At 38.0% G+C, this 17,959-nt stretch overlaps 1 protein-coding gene across 1 annotated transcript in view; it reads left to right on the forward strand.

The window, feature by feature from the left end:
* The window catches only part of ASXL3 (additional sex combs like transcriptional regulator 3), a 105,946-nt gene that overhangs the window by 60,527 nt on the left and 27,460 nt on the right, over positions 1-17,959 (forward strand). Inside the window, exons 6-7 of the mRNA XM_010574367.1 lie at positions 320-439; positions 5,013-5,176. Coding sequence (XP_010572669.1) covers positions 320-439; positions 5,013-5,176 — 284 coding nt within the window. The remainder of the gene's footprint in view (positions 1-319; positions 440-5,012; positions 5,177-17,959) is intronic.

Here is a 17,959-nt window from a genome sequence, read left to right on the forward strand (position 1 = left end):
GAGGTTAAAATATTTTTAAAGATATCTCTTGGGCATTATAGGAAAACGCTATTTTTATTAGATCAGTGAACATTTTTATTGAATGCAGTGTTCAGTAAACTTTAGTTTTCAGCACTTAATTGATTTATTGAGCTTTTACTTCCATTTCCTCTGATGATGAGGAATCGTATTGTGACCAGAAAGGTGTATTGCCTTGCAGCAAGTAGAGTCAATTTTTTTTAAATCCTATTTTTGTTTTGTTTACAGTGTAGAGGGTGCTGGGGGGATTGTTGGTACAAATGCATCAGTATCATGTTTGGGGGTTTTATTTTTTCCTAAGGATCTGAATCTAAAAATGGTGAAGCAGATGGTTCTGATAAAGAGATGAAACATGGGCAAAAGTCTCCAACTGGAAAACAAACAAGCCAGCACTTAAAGAGGTTAAAAAAATCTGGTTTAGGTGAGTAGGAGTAAAATAAATATCTTACTTGTTATTGTAATACTGATATTTTTCTAAACTCTGTGATCTCTTTAAAAGTTTTGTTTTTCTGGTTTATCTGTCCCTTTTTCAAACTCAGCAGCTGACCCTTTCTCAAGAAGGCATCTTTCTTTCTGGCTAACTGGAAAATCCATGGGCATTTTTTCTTTTCCCCCAGAATGCTTTTCTGTAGTTGCTTTTTAAAGTTTGACAGACCTAAGCAACTGCAGGCAGAAAGGTCATTTAGCAACTAGCTTCTGATTGCTGCATTATGATTTTTTGGAGGATGGGGGCGGGGTGTAGCAAATATTCTTTCTTCCTGGTAAATTTGCTTGCAGTCTAATATGCATTTATTCCAAAAGATAATAGCATATTTGCTTACATACCTGCCCTATTAGAAGTTAACCTTCTTTTCTTCTTTTGCATTATTCCATGTCATATAGAGATTTGGCATATCATTTTTGGTTGATTCTCTTTCTTTGGTTGATTTGTTTCTTCAGTTGGATCCTTAATTATTTTGAAGCTACACCTCTTGCAGTGGTAGATGCAGTTTCTGGTTTTATTTTCTGTGGTTTTTAGAAAGATTCATGGATAATGATCTGTAATTAATGAAGAATTTTCTCTGAAGAGATGCTAAGAGTAAATTGTCAGTAGCTCCATGTGATAGGCAGATTTTCCTGCTCTGCATGAAATATAATTGGAAATGTTCCCTAAGGAGCAGAAAATGTAGTGTTCACTAAGACTCTTGTCTTGGCTAAAGTAAGGTAGAATAATTACATAACTTTATTTTTACAAAGAACTTTTTGCATTCAGCAGACTGCTGAATCATTTAAAGAAGTATTTTGCAATGTGGCCATACTGGAAAAGTTAGCAAACAAGCATTTTGTAGCGGCCGGAACGTCCTAAAATTATTTAATGTCTGTCTTTATGGTGATAAGATTGTTTTTCTTTAATAATGATCTGTCATAGTTCTATTTTATGTATAGTGATTCTGTAAAATATCTTGCAAGTACTTTACTTCCTAAATATCATAGGTTGGCTGTTAAATATACTATTGCCAGTTCCTGGTGAACTGTTTCCTGCAAGTCTTATTGTATCACAGCCTCCCATGAAATTGTACTTCATTTTGATATATGATCTTTCTGCAGATTATTCATCAATCTCAGCTGGATAGCTAGTTCTCTCTGTTGATCAAATGGCATTATTCAAAACCGAAAATACTCCTACAGTATTACAACTTTTGCTATGCAAAGATATGTCCAATTTTAGATTATTTCATGTAACTTTTCTCTACATTTAAGACTGAGATACATGATTTGATGTATGCATTCCTCCCCATCCCCAGGTATTTCATCAACTGTTGGCCAATGATATCAAATGTAGAGTGAATTCATTAGAATTTTTGAGGATTTCAGAAAAAATCCTCTGGCCTTTTGGGACACCACAATTGGAATGGGGGGAACTTTGTGTAAGGTTTAAGGGTTTCTGTTCTTGTACCTGCTGAAACATTTCTCTTGAGACATAATATTTCTTGGGATACTAATAGAACAGTTGTTGAGCATCTTTGAGAATAGGTCCAGTGTCCTATACAGTGCACAATTCAGTTCCAGACATTGTTTGATTGTCTGAAACTGCTGATCTGCCCAACATTCACTGCATGTTGTTTGGTAGACTTTCTGAACTCCCATTAAGTATGACTTTTTCCCCTTTTAGTTAACTGATTCTGCCAACTGTGTTATTTCTATCCTTTTCTTATTTTGATTTTTGTGCTTTGATGTAGAGCCATGGTGCTCCCATCCCTTTCATAGTCAATTCTCTGTGTTGGAGACTAATCTCTTCTTTACCAAGGCTGTAAGTTTGAGTTTCTCTCTCATCTTCCAGGTTCTATTTCTGATCTAGGCCATGATCCCCCAAGACTCTGGTAGCAGCTATATAAGGATTAAAAATGTCTTTCTCTGTGGAAAACAATATAAAAAACATTGGCATATGTTTTGTCATAAACTCCTCTCAGAGTTACAATTAGCAATGCAGTAGTGGCATACTCTTGTCGTATTCCACAGAACTACAACTTTCCATGCTACTCCCAAATGCTTCACTAAATCTGATTACAAACTTGAGACCTGCAGTAAAGGTCCTAAATTAGCCATAGGAAGGGTGCAGGAGAGAGAATTTATTGTTCTTCTGAGCAGATTTTGTTTTTTTAAAGTATGGCTATGCTGGGCATCCACAGTGAGCTACTGGCCTATCATCCTAGGAATAATATACATATTTCTTCCACAAGTTGATAAAACCTCCATGGTAGCCTGTAAGTGGTAGTAGGTCAGATAAGTCAGAAAATGCGTGACCCAGGCACACAGAATTAGGTTTGACTTTCTGATACTGTCTTGGGCTTTTCACGCTATTAGAATGTCTGCCACTGAAGGATGTTACTGACTTTGCAGTCATACATCTTGTTTTAGTTTGGATCATCTCTATGTGTATGTTTTTCCATAGGATATGAAGTGTTAGCTGGGAAAAATGTTATTCCAATTTGGAATCACTTAGAAGATGGAGATGTGTATTCTGTATTGATTAAAGAAAAGAGTATACATACAGGCATTAAAATAAGATACATCATACTACTTGTGTTATGCTTGGGGACTGTGTTCTTTTTGCATTTGTATTTAGTGGGTGGAACAGATGGTGAGGACAGTTTATTGTGATGCATTCATGAAAATGATCACTTCTTCCATACAATTGTCCTTTATAACAGGGCATTCATTTGTTTGTAATGGAGTCTTTGCTGTACTGAAATACAGTATGTTGGAAATATGTGTCGGAAAATGTTATCTTGTGCGAAATGCAAAGTAACCCTTGTCTCATTCAGTTAGTATTGTCTGCTGAAAAGTAAAAGGAAATTACAAGAATGTTTGTGGGAGGCTGTGGCTGAAGGGCAGCTTTTAGAATTTACAAATCTGCTGCATTTTCTTTCATTTGTACATTTTGTGGGTAATTTTATAGCCTTTCACAGGAGACCACTATAAGCCTTCCAAGAAATCTAAAACATAATTGCATTATTTTTATTAATGTTACTGTTAAGTAGTTTGTAGTATTTGAGAAGTTCCTAATAATCAGTATGGCCCAAATTCCCCCATTTGTAAAATAGATGTATTCTTCTTAACATGTCAGTTGTAATCCTTGCTGAGAGGTCCTATGTGTATGCCAAATGCCATCATTGCTCATAGCAGTGGAATATTCTTTTCAATTGCTTTTTTAGAGGTTATGCTGGAGTTTGTGTATGATTAGTTAAGACCCCTTTTGTAGCATCTTTGAAATATTTGAAAGTACAACAGAACAAAACCTGGAGGAGTTTACTGGGAGGGGTTAGAAGCTTTTGAGTTTTGCCAGCCACTTAGACTCCCCACTCTTCCATTTCCGTATTGAGTATCATAATATGTTAAGACTGAGAGGAAAAAAGGATTGTAGCAGTATCTATATATCCTGAAGGAGATATAGCAGTAATTGCTCTTTAAGGACCTTTAAAAAGTATCTTTTAAATATTAACCTAGAAATAATAACACAATGAGACCAGATGGGACCTCTAGTGGTCATCTAATTTATTCATCAGTCATAGTGCAAAATCAGTTACACACCTGTCATTCCTGACAGGTATTTGTCTAGTATTCTTAAAGATTTCCACTGATGGAGACTGTAATGCCTCCCTATGGATCTAATCCAGTGTCTCCTTGTCCTTGGTGCTTGAAAGCTCTCTTTTCCCAGTATCTTAACGTAAATATTTCTTACTGTGCAAGAGTTTAATCTCATTACCTTTGCTATCCATTGTGGACAGTAAGAAGACATTGTTCTTTACCCCTGTTCATCAGCCATTTATGTATTTTCCCTTCACTCTGCTGAGTCGCTATCTTACTCATTCCTGGATTTGTATTTTATCTCACAGACCCTGTTTTCTAAACTTCTGATAATTCCTGCTGCTGCCTTCTGTGTGTTGATCATTTTAGATCATAGGTTCTTACGAAAATTCTGAAAAGTGCATGTTTTCAGACACTAATTTAACACATTAAATTTTCTTATCTCTATGATCACTGTCTACTCACACAGGTAGTTTTTAGCAGGTGCTATAGGACAAGTTATGTAGGACATAGTGCCCTGCAGATGCGGAGCGCAGCGAAAGAGAAGCTCTCTGTAATGGTTGATTCACATCAGCCTCATCAAGCAGCCTTTTGCTTGGAAATAGGTGCTTATAATTATGTTGATGACATGACAGGAAAATTTTCTGCTGCTGCTGAGTTGAGTTGGTCTCTTGAGCTGGGAGTAAGAATATGTCAAGTGTAATGTTGACTGGAACACGGATACTGTAAGAGCTTGAGAGACCAATACAGGGAATATAAAAGAAGCTGTTAAGACACCTAGAAAAGGCTGTGTTACCCTTCTCAGAGTACCATTTCTCTGGAGCTTACTGTATTATACAATAAAAGTGAAAAACTTAAAAGGAATAATTGTTCTTGCTCTCCTCCTTTTTTTTATGTTTAAAGTTATTTCTGTTTATTTACTCCAGGACATTTGAAATGGACCAAAGCTGAGGATATTGACATAGAAACACCAGGATCTATTCTAGTGAACACTAACCTGAGGGCTTTAATAAATAAACACACCTTTGCTTCTTTACCTCAGCATTTCCAACAATACCTCCTGCTTTTGCTTCCAGAAGTAGACAGGCAGGTAAGTAGCATCGTGCAATATTTCTTTCTTTAATGAGACTATTTTACACTGTGTTTGCTTAGGCTTATATGATTGACTAGGAGTTGTTCCAGGAAAGAATAAGAAGGAAATTTCCATACTTTTCTTAGGTAAAACTGCTAGATGTAGAATGAGTGTAAAGTTTATATCTAAGCATCAACCAGCTCCTGCTTCCTTCCTTTCTGAAAACTGTGCAGCTGCCTGATTTGTCTAAATGGAAATGGGCCAGCAGATCTTCTGAACTTGCCAAATCTCTTAATTAGGTTTTCTACCTATGATGTTGAAGATAAACTTCTCATCTTCAAGACTTTATTTACATTGAGTCTCTTTTCATCTGTGATCTTCCTAGGCACTCTGCCAGCAATGTCCAGGTCAATATTAATTCTGTTAGTTTCTTCTCCTCCTCACCTTTTAACGCATGCCTACATATGCATCTGCTCAGCTGCAGTGCACTGAATCCATTCATTCACACCTTTTGTAAGGAAGTCCTTGTTCCGACCTCATGGCTGTAGGCTCATGTGTGTTTTTAATCTGTTCTGTTGAGGAAAATTATTTGGGAAGTAACAGGGTGGAAATAAAAGTTCAATTTCATGTTGCTTCCTACAGTGTTTGGTCCTTCCTGCATTTGTTGGTCAGATTGCAGGCTTCTTAGAGCAAGGAAAAAAATCTTTCTATCATGTCTAGCAGTTAAAATAGCAGAGAGAGGCCAAAACAATTTCATTTACACACATGTCTCACTTCTGGATTTAAACAGTCTTACCAATTTCAATGGGGAATACTCATGTACTTAATTCAGACGCATTAACTTAACCAAAAAATGGCATTATATTTTTTTGTAGATGGACAGTATCCCTATTTTTATGTATTAACTAGAGAATGCAGGTCACTTAAATGACTGATTAAAACCTGCATCTTAAATCAGGATGTTAAATTCCATGGTTTCATTTCTTAAACTGTTAGTAGTTAGTGTCTACCACAGTAACACAGGGGAAAGCAGTGAAATATGAGACAAAAAGAGAAAGAAAAATTGTACTGATGTACATTGACTCAGCCTCTTATCAAATTAGATACTGTATGTTGTGGACTAAAAATATGCACTTTGATAATGGAATATTTGAAAAAAGAACATTCAAACCAGAGCCACAGGAGAAACAATGTAAATGTATTTATTCTCAAGCTCCAACAAGGCAGTCGAAGTCAGTATTGACAAATTTTAAGAGAACCGTTTTCCCTGCTGTAAAACAGATTTTAACTTAGTGCCCAGCAAGTATTTTCCTAATAGTTTTGATTTTTTTTTCTCTTTCTAGTTAATTTACCAGAAGAGATTAAAAAAAAGTCTGCTAGGTAAAATCATGTTTTATCTCCAACCATCAAAGATCTCAGTGTTCCTGAATGACATTTCAAATACAGGGGCCTTATTTAGAAGTTTCTTACTTTAAAATTTATTTTAAAAAATTGAGGCTTTAGATCTAACAAGCCATTTACCTTCTTATCAGTGTTCTTACAGCAGTTTTTGGCAAGAAAATCAAGAGAATATTTGTTGAGTTTAATCATACCTCACTAGTTAAAAGCAATCCATTTCTTTTTAATTTTTATTTCAGAAAGTATTCACATAATGCATACATTGCAGGTGTTATTTCAAAGGCCTAGCACTACATAATTGGACACTATTACTTTGCAGGCAAGCTAGTCACAGAAAAGCAGTTGTCATGAGACGTTTACAGGTATCCTTCTGTCTGTCATCTTCTCACAGCATTCTGTATATACCATTCTGTGGTATACCATGTTTTAACATGCGGTTGGAAGGCAGGAGTCTCCATTCATCTCTGGAAGTTTAATGGAGATGTTTGGCCTCTAAGTGTGATAGTTTGAGGATTGTTTTCTGGTGGGGAGTGAAATAGCACCAAATCCTCATTTTGTGGAGGTCTTACTAGTGGAAGAATCACAACCCTTTTCTTGATATCCAAGAATATGTCATTTGCTATACCTAAAGAGTAGCATCCCAGATAGGGACTGATGAAAGCAATTGAACTGGTACTCTTTTCCTTCCTGTGGCACGTAGAAAACGTTAGTGTAGTGCTCAAGGATCAAGTGAGAGGGAGAGAGAATTCCAGACAAGGCAAGAGTGTTCAGTCTTCCTCTTTTATTTCTACTGTCTAAATCAAATGGGGCATGAGGCAAGCAAAAATGGTGTAAAACTATTCTTTGAGTTAGCTGCCCATCTCTGAGGGTTCAGTTTTGTTGGTTTATATTGTCCTTTTCTTGTTTTGCCTGAGAATTCCTACTCCTGCTCTTCTGGCTCTGAAGTGTTTCCTCCCTGTACGCTGCTCTGCAGTTGGCTGCTGCTGTCTTCCCCAGAGAAAGCTGCATTTCTATGTTGTCATGTGGATATAGTATGTGAAGTACTGTAATGAATGGCACTATAAAAATGTAATAGAGTTATGCTATTTGTGTATATATAGTGATCTGTGAAATAAATTACTAATGAAGTGCAGCCTCATTTAGGCTTTATTACTGCTCCACATAGAAGAACCCTATGATGAACGATCCTTTGTCATTTCTGTCATAAACACCATTTTTCTGGGCGGTATAACTCCTCCTCCTTAAATCATACTGAGCTGAAACTTGTCATGCATATGTCAGTTTGAATAAGCATTTTTAGAAACCATTAGTTAAGGGAGTTGAGGTTTTCTTTTTTGTGTGTGCAAGTGTTTATTATTAATAAATGACTTATCTCTCAACCCTGGTTAGTCTAATATGTTCAAAAAAAGTTCAGGACCAAGTCAGGAGGTTCATGGGGTGTGTTTTCTGGTTTTCCTTTTGTTTTCAAGTTTTGTGGTTCCTATCAGGTGCCATGGGAGCCCCTTATGGAACAAGAGCCATGGGAGCCCATGGAAAAAAGGGCCTTAGGAAAGATGTCCCGCAATGGAAGACATTGAGAACAACTCTGCTGATGTTGGTGCTGTCATTTTTCCTGCTCCTGCTAGATTTTTGATGAAGTGGAAGTGTAGGATCATTGCCTTTTTTTTTTCCTTAGGAAAACATAAATTGTATCATCAGTTATTCACACTTGGAATTGATTTCAGGTTGTATATTATTTTAAATTTTATTTCAGTAGCAGTGAGGCCTGTGTGTAATTTTCTGTATTCAAAATACCTATAAAAGAAATTGGAGCAAGTTGGCAGTTATCGTAGTTATGTTTTATCAAGGATTTTATTTGCTTTCATTTGGGTTCAGAGTGAAATAGTATGTAGACATTCAGAGTAGCAGCCATGACCCAGACTTGTCTATTTAGCAGACTGCTCCAAAATGTTGCATCACTGGATACTGGGAACTTCGTGCCTGAAATTTGAACATCCACCTTTTCAGCTCTTTCTTAATCTATATGGACTCAAAGGCTCAAAAACCTTAAAGCTCAGCTGATACAGAAGCCTGTTGGGTGATTCCCCCAGGAGACCTAGATGACTGAGCTGGCAATAAAGAAAACACGTAGGTATAGAAACTATACGGAAAGCAAAGTCTCTGCACAAAAGATTTCAGTTGTCACAAATACCAGCAAAGTATTTTTCTTTTCAGCTCTAATTAGAACATTCTACAGCTGAAGAACAATGGAATTTTCATCAAAGAAATACCTGCTTCTAATATTAATACATCAAGCTAATAATTGCATGTAACAGAAGCCTTCCTGACCACTTCTCAGCAAATATTCATCTTCAAAGCATGAAGTTTCTCTCTCTGTATCTAGATTGCTATACTGCATTAGTGCCTCTTTTAAATATCAATTAAACAATGTATCTTGTGCAAGGATGAGTAACAGGTCTGTATGACAGGTTGCTGAAAAGGAACGGCAGCTGTCAATATCTTGTCTACACCAGCTTTCCTTGTTGCTGCTACTGGGCAGTCAAATCGCTGCTGTTAACAGTGGGGTATGGGCAAAAGGAAGGGAAATACACCCATGTCATAGGCTTCCAAGAAAAGAAGCGCTGCCTCATCTGCACAGTAGCAGAAAGCTTAAGTGATTTTACTCATCCATAGAGGTAAACAAAATGTTCTTTCCTGAATGCTCTGAAAGCACCCAGACTCTACAAATGTTTAACAACTTTCTGATCTTTGAGAATTTAGCTCCCTGTCCAGTATTTTTTCTTCTGGTAATATTTGGTTCTTCTGAGCCTCTTGTGGTTTGCACCTTCCCTGCCCTTTCAGATAGGATGGGAATTTCCTCCTGCAAAAACACCCACGAATTATCTCAAAGCCTCCTCAGACCTGTGTGTTAGGTGGCAGTACCATTTTATCTGACTAAACCTACTGATGAAGAGCATGTAAAACAGTAGCGGATTTTCCTAGTAAAAATTATATCTTGTCTTAGCTTTACTTGTTTTATGAAAGAAATTTTAAAAACTTCTATTTTATTTTCTGAATCAATCTACAGTTTATAGATAGTCAAGGTAGTTACTTTAGTTCAAAATTCTAAACTTAAATATTCTTAAGAAAATACTGAAGCCATGTAGTATTGCAGAAGTGCCTGTGAATATTTCAGGTTTATAGTAAGCCAATCTACTGAAAAGAAAAAAATGACATACAAATCAAAAGATTCTAAAATGGGTCAAAACCCACCTTAATCTCTTTCTTTTAATTTCTAAATCAATGAATCCCAAAATAGTAACTGTCTCTTGGGTCAGTGCCAGTATTGTTGTTATGTAATAACATTACAGCATCCTGTAATTTTAAGGTCAGCGCAGGTTCTGTGTTTCTGTCTTGGCCTACTCAGTTTAGGTTGATATGGGCACTTCCAAGTTGATTATATCACTTTGCAAAGATTCCCTCTCACCTTGCATTGAAAAAAGACACATGTTGATGTCAATTAGTGGTTTTCTCTGTTCTGTTTAAAATAGTTAGAAGTAATTTGGGGGAGGTTATCTACAGAATTCCATTTCAAAACCTCTTTGTTTTCATGTAGTATGAATCAGCTTAATATCTGTTCCTACCATCTGAGCAATGATAACAAAAGGTAACTGTTGTTTTTGATGTGCACAAATTACTCCTACTCCTAAGCACATCAGTTTGAGTTCTGCAGTGGAGAGCAGCTAATGAATAATACACAAAATTCTGACACTTGTAAAAGACAAGGAGAGAGGTCTGGTATCTGCCATTCTGACACTTAGTATTTATTTTATTCTTTGTAATCAAAAGACTAAAATAAATACTATATGGAATATATCTTACTCTATATTAGTTTTATATTAAAAAGAGAGTAAGTGAAGCTTTGTTTTCACAGTTCCTTCCTTGTAGCAGTTTAACCATCTTCCTCTTTTCTTTCTTAACTTCATCAGTACTTGAGGATTATATTTGCCATGGGACGTTTCTGGCATTTTCTTTATAAGACATCAAACAGCAGAAATTAGTCCTGTGTGTATTATTTGCTCCCATGTTTGTTTTACATTTCTGTCTATGGAATTACTGTGTACTAGTAGCTAAATGGTTACTTTCTCTTACTTAGCTGCCTTTTCTGCTAATACTGCAAGCTTTTAGCTGTCCTCTTCAATTCTCTATCATCAGTAGCTTTCAAAAATTTATTATTATGTTCCTGTAAATGTTTGAGGTTTACACTGAAACAGTTTTAGGGTTGTGACAAAAGCACTTAGTTCAGAGAACATTTGCAATAGAAGGTTAAATGTAACATATGTCTGCTGCACCTAAGCATATTTAAAAAGCTGTTAAATTGGCACCCCTGTGTGTGTAGTAATTGAAGGTCATTTTATGTCACATTTCTTCCTTTAACTGGCATTTTTTCTTTGGTTTTATTGGTTAATGTGGATAGCATGGTGTTGTTGTAATGTGCTTTATTTGTACAGCTTATATAGGGTAGTTTTAATATAGGTATTGTATAGACTAGATGCATGAAGAAATTCCAAAGCATTTAAGCTGCCTTTTCAGTAAGACTCTGGGGCTTTGATTCCTGAGCTCAGCTAGCCAGGGGTGTTCAGAGAGGTTGCTACCCCCGGCTGGCCCCTCTGTCCTTGTGCTGCAAGTTAATACCTTTTTTACCAAATGCAGCTGTATGGATGGTGTACCTGCACGTTTCAGAGTCATGTATTAACAACAAACATCAGTTTCACTTTACATGAGTTGAAGGGTTAAGGATTTTACTTCAAAATCCCTGTTGGCTTTAGCTACAGGAATACTCTTTTAGCCTCCCTAGCGCAGTCCAGTAAGGCTCACTGCAATTGCATTGCAATCTGGCTGCTCTGATTGATGTGGTAATGGAATTCTTGTTTGCTTGTTTGCAATAATCCTTAGAGGTCCTCCTCAATATCAGTACTTCTACATATGTGAATAGGAAGCTTTACATTTTTGATTAAGTGTCATGCTTTTATATTTCTGCAGGCTTGGTCATTGTATTTCAGAAGTGTGAATCAGTGTTTTCCACCATGCCGCGTCCATGTTGTGGAAGTTCTTGTTTCATTTCTAAAGCCCTAGCTACAAGCTCTCGTCACGCTTAAAGCATGTCACCTTTACGAACAAGTTTTGCAGAGGTGTTAGCAGAACTATTGCAATTGCTTTTGTCTGTAGCAAGGCTCAACTAAGAACATCTAGTAGGAAACAGCAATGGTGCTGTGCCCGCTGAAAGCTGAAAATACAAGAGCCACAGCTGTCTCTGCAGCATCCTTTTCCGTAAGTCCTTCTGGTATGTGAGAGCCCCTGTGTTCAACGTTGTTCTTCCGGTGCAAACTAGTGAAGCTTTTGTTCCCCTCTCCTTCTCTCCAAACAAAGTTTATAAAGTACAGTGCACAGCTGTTAGTGCTTAAAATAAAAGAGGACCTTGTATGTAGTACCAGTTCCATTTACATTTGACAGAATTACTAATACTTTAAAAAGGATTGATAAAACACCTCCCTTCCAGTGGGAAAGTACTTGCACAAGTGCCTTTTTTAAAAGACACTGTGCTAGGAGCTGTGTTATGAGAATATAACTAATAAATGGTAACATACATGGACACAAGGGACTGGCATGCTTCAAATTATGTGGCTATTAATGCATTGCACTACTGCAGTGTGTAGTGTTTCAACTGTTCCTTCCTTGCAGAGTGCTATTAATTAAGTGATATGAGTTGGTCTGCAGTGCCTCCAGTGTTGCCACTGTAGGGCTGCACTAGAATTAGATGGAGAACAGAATATTCCTTACTGTTCTGAATCGGAAGACAGCCAAGGACTTGAAATAGGATGTTGGATGCAGGTGCAGTGAAAATAATAGCAAGCAGAAGTGATCCATCCATGCTTCTCCTGCAATCTCTCTTCCTCTCTTCATCCTTTCTTTCTCTCTCCTCCTCTCCCTCTCTTTTCTTCTCCCCCTCTCCCCCCTTTTTCCCTCCCTCTCTCTCCTCTCCCACCGCCCCATTTTCAGTACATTTGTTTGCTTAAATAAAAAAGGGAAAAAGAGGTCGAGGGTCTTTTTCCTAATTATTTCAGAACATTGCTATTCTTTGTCTTTGAATTATTTAAACTCAAATTTCCTTTAGCTTGTTCTCTCTTGTGTTAAGGACATACAGCCCTTTTTTTTTTTTTTTGCATAGGAAGGCAATGTTTTCTAATGCCTAGAGAAAAGGCATTGGATGCAGGGTTTTCATTTATGACACTCATAAAAAATGACTGACTAATTTTAGGTGTTTACGTGTAACATCCCCTCACCTGCTGCTTCCCGGGGTCAAAGGCATATGTCTCTTATTTTTATCAAAAGCTAGATGAGTAGAGCCTGGCTGTTTACATGTCTTTTTCTGCACCTTCCCCAACATATGATCGTTGTTGGATAATTTAATAATGTTTTACTTTCTCAAAGTCTCCAAGCATCTTTTTTTAAACAAGTTTCATACATGCTTGCCTTGATCACAATCTATGTTTTTCTATTTTACCTTTTTTTTTACAGGCTTATGTGCCCCTTTTAGTACCTTTATAAATACTTGCTGTTTGTTGCATATTCTGACATGCTTGGGATTGGTATTTGTATGATCCATGTAATAGAAAAATAAATTTTAATTGTAATTTCTATAATTTGAATGCAGTTAGAAGGTACTGCTTGCTGGATATTCTGGATTTCCTTATATTTTACTTGGGTTTTCCTTCATTTTAAAATATGCTTTATCTTTTCATTTTGCCAGATTTATTATTCTCCTTAAATTCTTCATTTAATTTCTTGCATCTGAGCTCAACCAGATTGGATTCTATTGTCTTTTTTTGACACTACAGTGTGTTGGAATGAATATAGCTATCCCACTTGTCTTCTTGATTTAGACAAGGTCTAAATTAACAAGTCACATTTCATTTTGAAAACATATGTTTGCAAGTCTTCAGTCTCACTCGGCATATTTCCCATTCTAGTGAAGATGGAAAAGGTCTTTGTTTCTTTCTTTAAAAGGCTCTTCTTCCTTTTCTTCTCTTGTCTGAAGCAATTATTCCTATAGTAGTGGATATTTTCTTTTTCATCCTTTGATGTTTTACTTCTAAGTTTAGTCTGGATATTTTGTAAAGGACTAAAGTAATATTCAGAATTATTTTCACCATCTGTCTTCAGAATCTGTCTTTTCATTTTGTATTCAAGGACAAACTGTTTATGTTATGTCAATGATCAGTTGGGAATGACAAGTTTTTCTTACAAGGATTGATAACTTCATAATCAGGACTAAATAAAATTTAGCCATATTCTGGGTCAGGTTATGCTCTACTGCAAGAAGGTGAGACCCATAGAAGAGAGATTATACAGATTGAACATTAGCACTCAAGTTGTATTACATCAGAATTGCTGTGAGAGACATAGTGTAAGCTGGTATCTTTCCGTGTCACCTACCTAAAACATGAAGTTGGGGTGGCTGAGTTTGTTGTTCTGGGAGCAGCTCTTAAGTCAGATCTGTGTATTGCTGTCTAGTGTATTCCTTTGTGTTGGATGTATCTGTCTTATCATTCGTGTACTTCTCAGCTTTGCTGTAACTGTTTTGTAGTCACAACAGCAAAAAGGTCCTGATAGTTGCATCTTGTCAGAAGCAATTTTCTTGTACTCCTGTTTACCTACTTTAAACTTAGAACCTTTTCCATTGTTGGCTTTAAATACATGGAAACTGTTTTAAGAAAGGATAGATTTTTCTTCAAAGTCATAGCACTGTGTGTAAATGTGTGCACGTGTTTTTGTGTTTGAGATGAGCCTCTAAGTGTTCCTTATCTTCAGGCAAAGAAATGGTTGCTATCCTTTTGTTTCTGTGGTTTTTTGCAAGCCCTGTCTGTTTTTTTAAATGTTCTGTAGCTTCCAACTGCATTACTTCTTCCACATTCCTACCATCTGTGTCCTCAAGACCTGAAATCATCAATGTTTTGTATTAAACTTGGTAATTACCAACTCCTTTACTATCATTTCCCTCCCTTTTTTTTGCTCCTCTCCAATATTATGCTGTGTCTTTTTCTGCACTTGTTTCCCTTTTTTTATGTATATCAAAACCATTGATGAAAATTTGCTTGAGAAAAGACAGGTAGAGAAGACAGGGGAAGTGGTTGCCCTCAAGGGGAGCAGTGTATGTCTATGGAGCTCTTCTGTAGGGTGGATTGCAGTCTGGTTCAGATCTTAGGGGTCAGGGTCAGAGGAGAGGCGAGTGGCATGGACGTCATTGTGATGGGAGTTTGCTAGACCATCCGATCTAACTCAGCAGTGGTAAGGCCACACCTAGAGTACTTTGTCCAGTTCTGGGCTCCCCAGTAGAGAGAGATGGAGCTACTGGAGATTACAGTGAAGGGCCACTGAGAGCATTAAGGGACTGGAGCATCTCTCATATGAGGAAAGGCCTTTGAGAGCTGGGACTTAGCCTAGAGAAGAGAAGGATGAGAGGGAATCTTACCAATATGTATAAATACCTGAAAGAAGGATGTGACAGGACCAGAGGCAATGGGCACAAACCAAAAGACAGGAGGTTCCATATGAACATAAGGTAAAACTTTTTTTAGTGAGGGCACAGGTTACTTAGAGAGGTTGTGGATTCTCCATCCTTGGAGATACTCAAAAGCCATCTGGACATGGTCTTCAGCAACTCGCTCTAGGTGACACTGCTTAAGCAGGGGTCTTGGATAAGATGACCACCTCCAGAGGTCCCTTCTAACCTCAACTTATTCTTCGATAGGGTGAGGAAGTGGGTAAACTCTTCTTTAAATAACTTGAGGAAGTCTGTATCACAGTCCAGGTTCTTATGGAGACTTTAATCTCCCTGTTGCCGCTAGAAGGGCAAAACAGTGGAATACAAAGAGAAAGATTTCTGGAGAGTGTCAGGGTACTTCTTGACTCTGGTAATGAAGTAGGCAACTGGTAATGAAGTGATGCACAGGTATATCTGTTCAATAGCATAGAATAGCTGGTTGGGGCTATAATAAATGACCATGCTAGCCGTAGCTATAGTGACTGTGAAGTGGAGTTCAAGATCCTGAGAGGAGCAAAGAATAAGTAGTAGTAGACAGAACAAAGAAAATTTGGGACCGTTGCTGAATGGGGTGTGTGATTTAATGACTATGAACACATACACAGCTGACATAATGCCTTCTTTGCCTCCATATTCACCAACAAGTTCTCCCAGGCCTCTGAGCTTTGTAAAAGCATTCAAAGAAGATAACTGCCAGCAGTAGATAAGGACCAAGTGAAGATTACTTGCAAGAACTTGACTCATAGAAATCCATGGGACACAACAGACTGCATCCAAGGGTGCTGAGAGCTGGGTAATATCTTTGCAAGGCCACAGTCTACCATCTTTGAAAGGTCCTGGAGGTCAGGGAAGGTCCCCGATGACTAGAGAAAGGAAATGTTGCACCCATCTTCAAAAAAGGACAGAAGAACCCTTGGGTCTTGGTAGGCAGCAAGTTAAATAAGAGCCAGCATTGCACCCTGGCAGTAAAGAAGGCTGGCAGTGTCCTGGGCTGAATGAGCAGGACCATAGCCAGCAGGTCAAGAGAAGTGATCATTCTGATAACCTTTCTTTCAAGAAAGACATTGACATATTGGAGCAGGTCCAGTGGAGGGCTACCTAGACGGTTAAGGGGCCGTAGCACAGGAGAGCTGGATTTGTTCACACAGGAGAAGAGGAGACTGCAAGGGGATCTCATGTCAGTTCACAGCTAGCTAATGGGAGGTTGTAGAGAAGACGGAGCTCTTCTTGGAAGCACACAGTAATAGCATTAGAGGTGATGGAAACAAGCTGAAACATGGGAAATTCTGATCTGATTATCAGGAAAAATATTTTCACAGCAAAAGGGGTTAAGCACTGGAAGAGGTTTTCCACAGAGGCTGTGAAAGCTCTCTTCTTGAAGATACTCTGAATTCAAGTGGGCAAGGCCCTAAACAAGCTGCTCTAAGCAGAATGGCTTTGAAAACTTCATGACCTCTGGAGGTCATGCCAAACCCCATGATTCTATGTGTGATTCTCTAGGTGATATTTACTGCTTTTTTCCTCAGACCTATCAGAGAAAGCATTTAGACTGATGTCATGATTTCTTCTTGAGAGCTCCATCCTGGCTGATGCTCGTTTCTTTGTAATCTTCTGGGTTCTTTGTTGCATTATTTCCCCCCTTTTTTTTTCTCCAGGATTTGAAATCTACGTTCTGTATGTGTGAAGACCTGGAGAAGTACAAACATAACATGTTAGCTGTTCAGTAACAGGCTAGCTCTTTAATGTGATTTAAGATGATTTGATAGTGTTCTTGTTTTCCTTTGTTAGAATATCTCATTTTTTGCCTGGCCTCTGATTTTTACCCCCAACTGAAGTGTATTATTACAGTTTAATAACACAGCCAGGTTAGTACTTTCAATATGGTTCTTTCTGGTCTTGGAGATTAATGAAAAGCTTGTGCTTTAAGCTGATAGGTTCCTGTCTCTTTTTTACTTTTTTTTTTCCCCCTACACTGCCATAATTTGCAAGGGTGTATTTTGCCCTAGCATCATTTCTGTAAAGAATTTACAGAATTCTTAATCTCTTGAATCAAGCTTGTGCAGCTACTAATCCAATAATTTATTGAAGTCCAGTGGCTTTATTTTGCTTTTCACTGTGTGGCAACTTGCATTCAAGATGTTTTTGTTTTGCTGTTCTCAACTTTGCTATTGGGGCCCCTGACGCAGTTTTTTTCTTCCAGGCCCTGGTAGTCCCACTGGTTTATCCCCATATAGTTCCTTTTTCTGGATCCCCAAACTCTGCTTCCCTGCCAGTTCTGAGGGAAATACAAATTATCTATCACACCTACAGGTACTTCCTGTGGACTCTTGAGCTCTGTCTTTTTGTGGCCATTTCCCTTACCATGTGAGGTTTACCCAAAAGTTCAGAGGTAATCCAATACTGAGGAGTTCTATAGTAAGGAAGTCTAAGCTAGACATTGAAGTTTAATGATGGCAGTGGGGCCGCTCTCATGAGACCCCACCTGGAGTACTGCGTTCAGCTCAGGGCCCCCAGCATAAGAAGGACATGGACCTGCTGGAGCAGGTCCAGAGGAGGGCCACGAAGATAATCCGAGGGCTGGAGCACCTCTCCTATGAAGACAGGCTGAGAGAGTTGGGGCTGTTCAGCCTGGAGAAGAGAAGGCTCCAGGGAGACCTTACAGCAGCCTTCCAGTACCTAAAGGGGGCCTACAAGAAAGCCAGAGAGGGACATTTTACAAGGGCCTGTAGTGATACGACAAGGGGTGATGGCTTTAAACTGAAAGAGGGTAGATTTAGATTAGATGTCAGGAAGAAGTTCTTTACTGTGAGGGTGGTGAG

Source organism: Haliaeetus leucocephalus, unplaced genomic scaffold, assembly GCF_000737465.1.
Source record: "Haliaeetus leucocephalus isolate CR32 unplaced genomic scaffold, Haliaeetus_leucocephalus-4.0 Scaffold428, whole genome shotgun sequence".
In the NCBI taxonomy this organism is placed as follows: Eukaryota; Metazoa; Chordata; class Aves; order Accipitriformes; family Accipitridae; genus Haliaeetus; species Haliaeetus leucocephalus.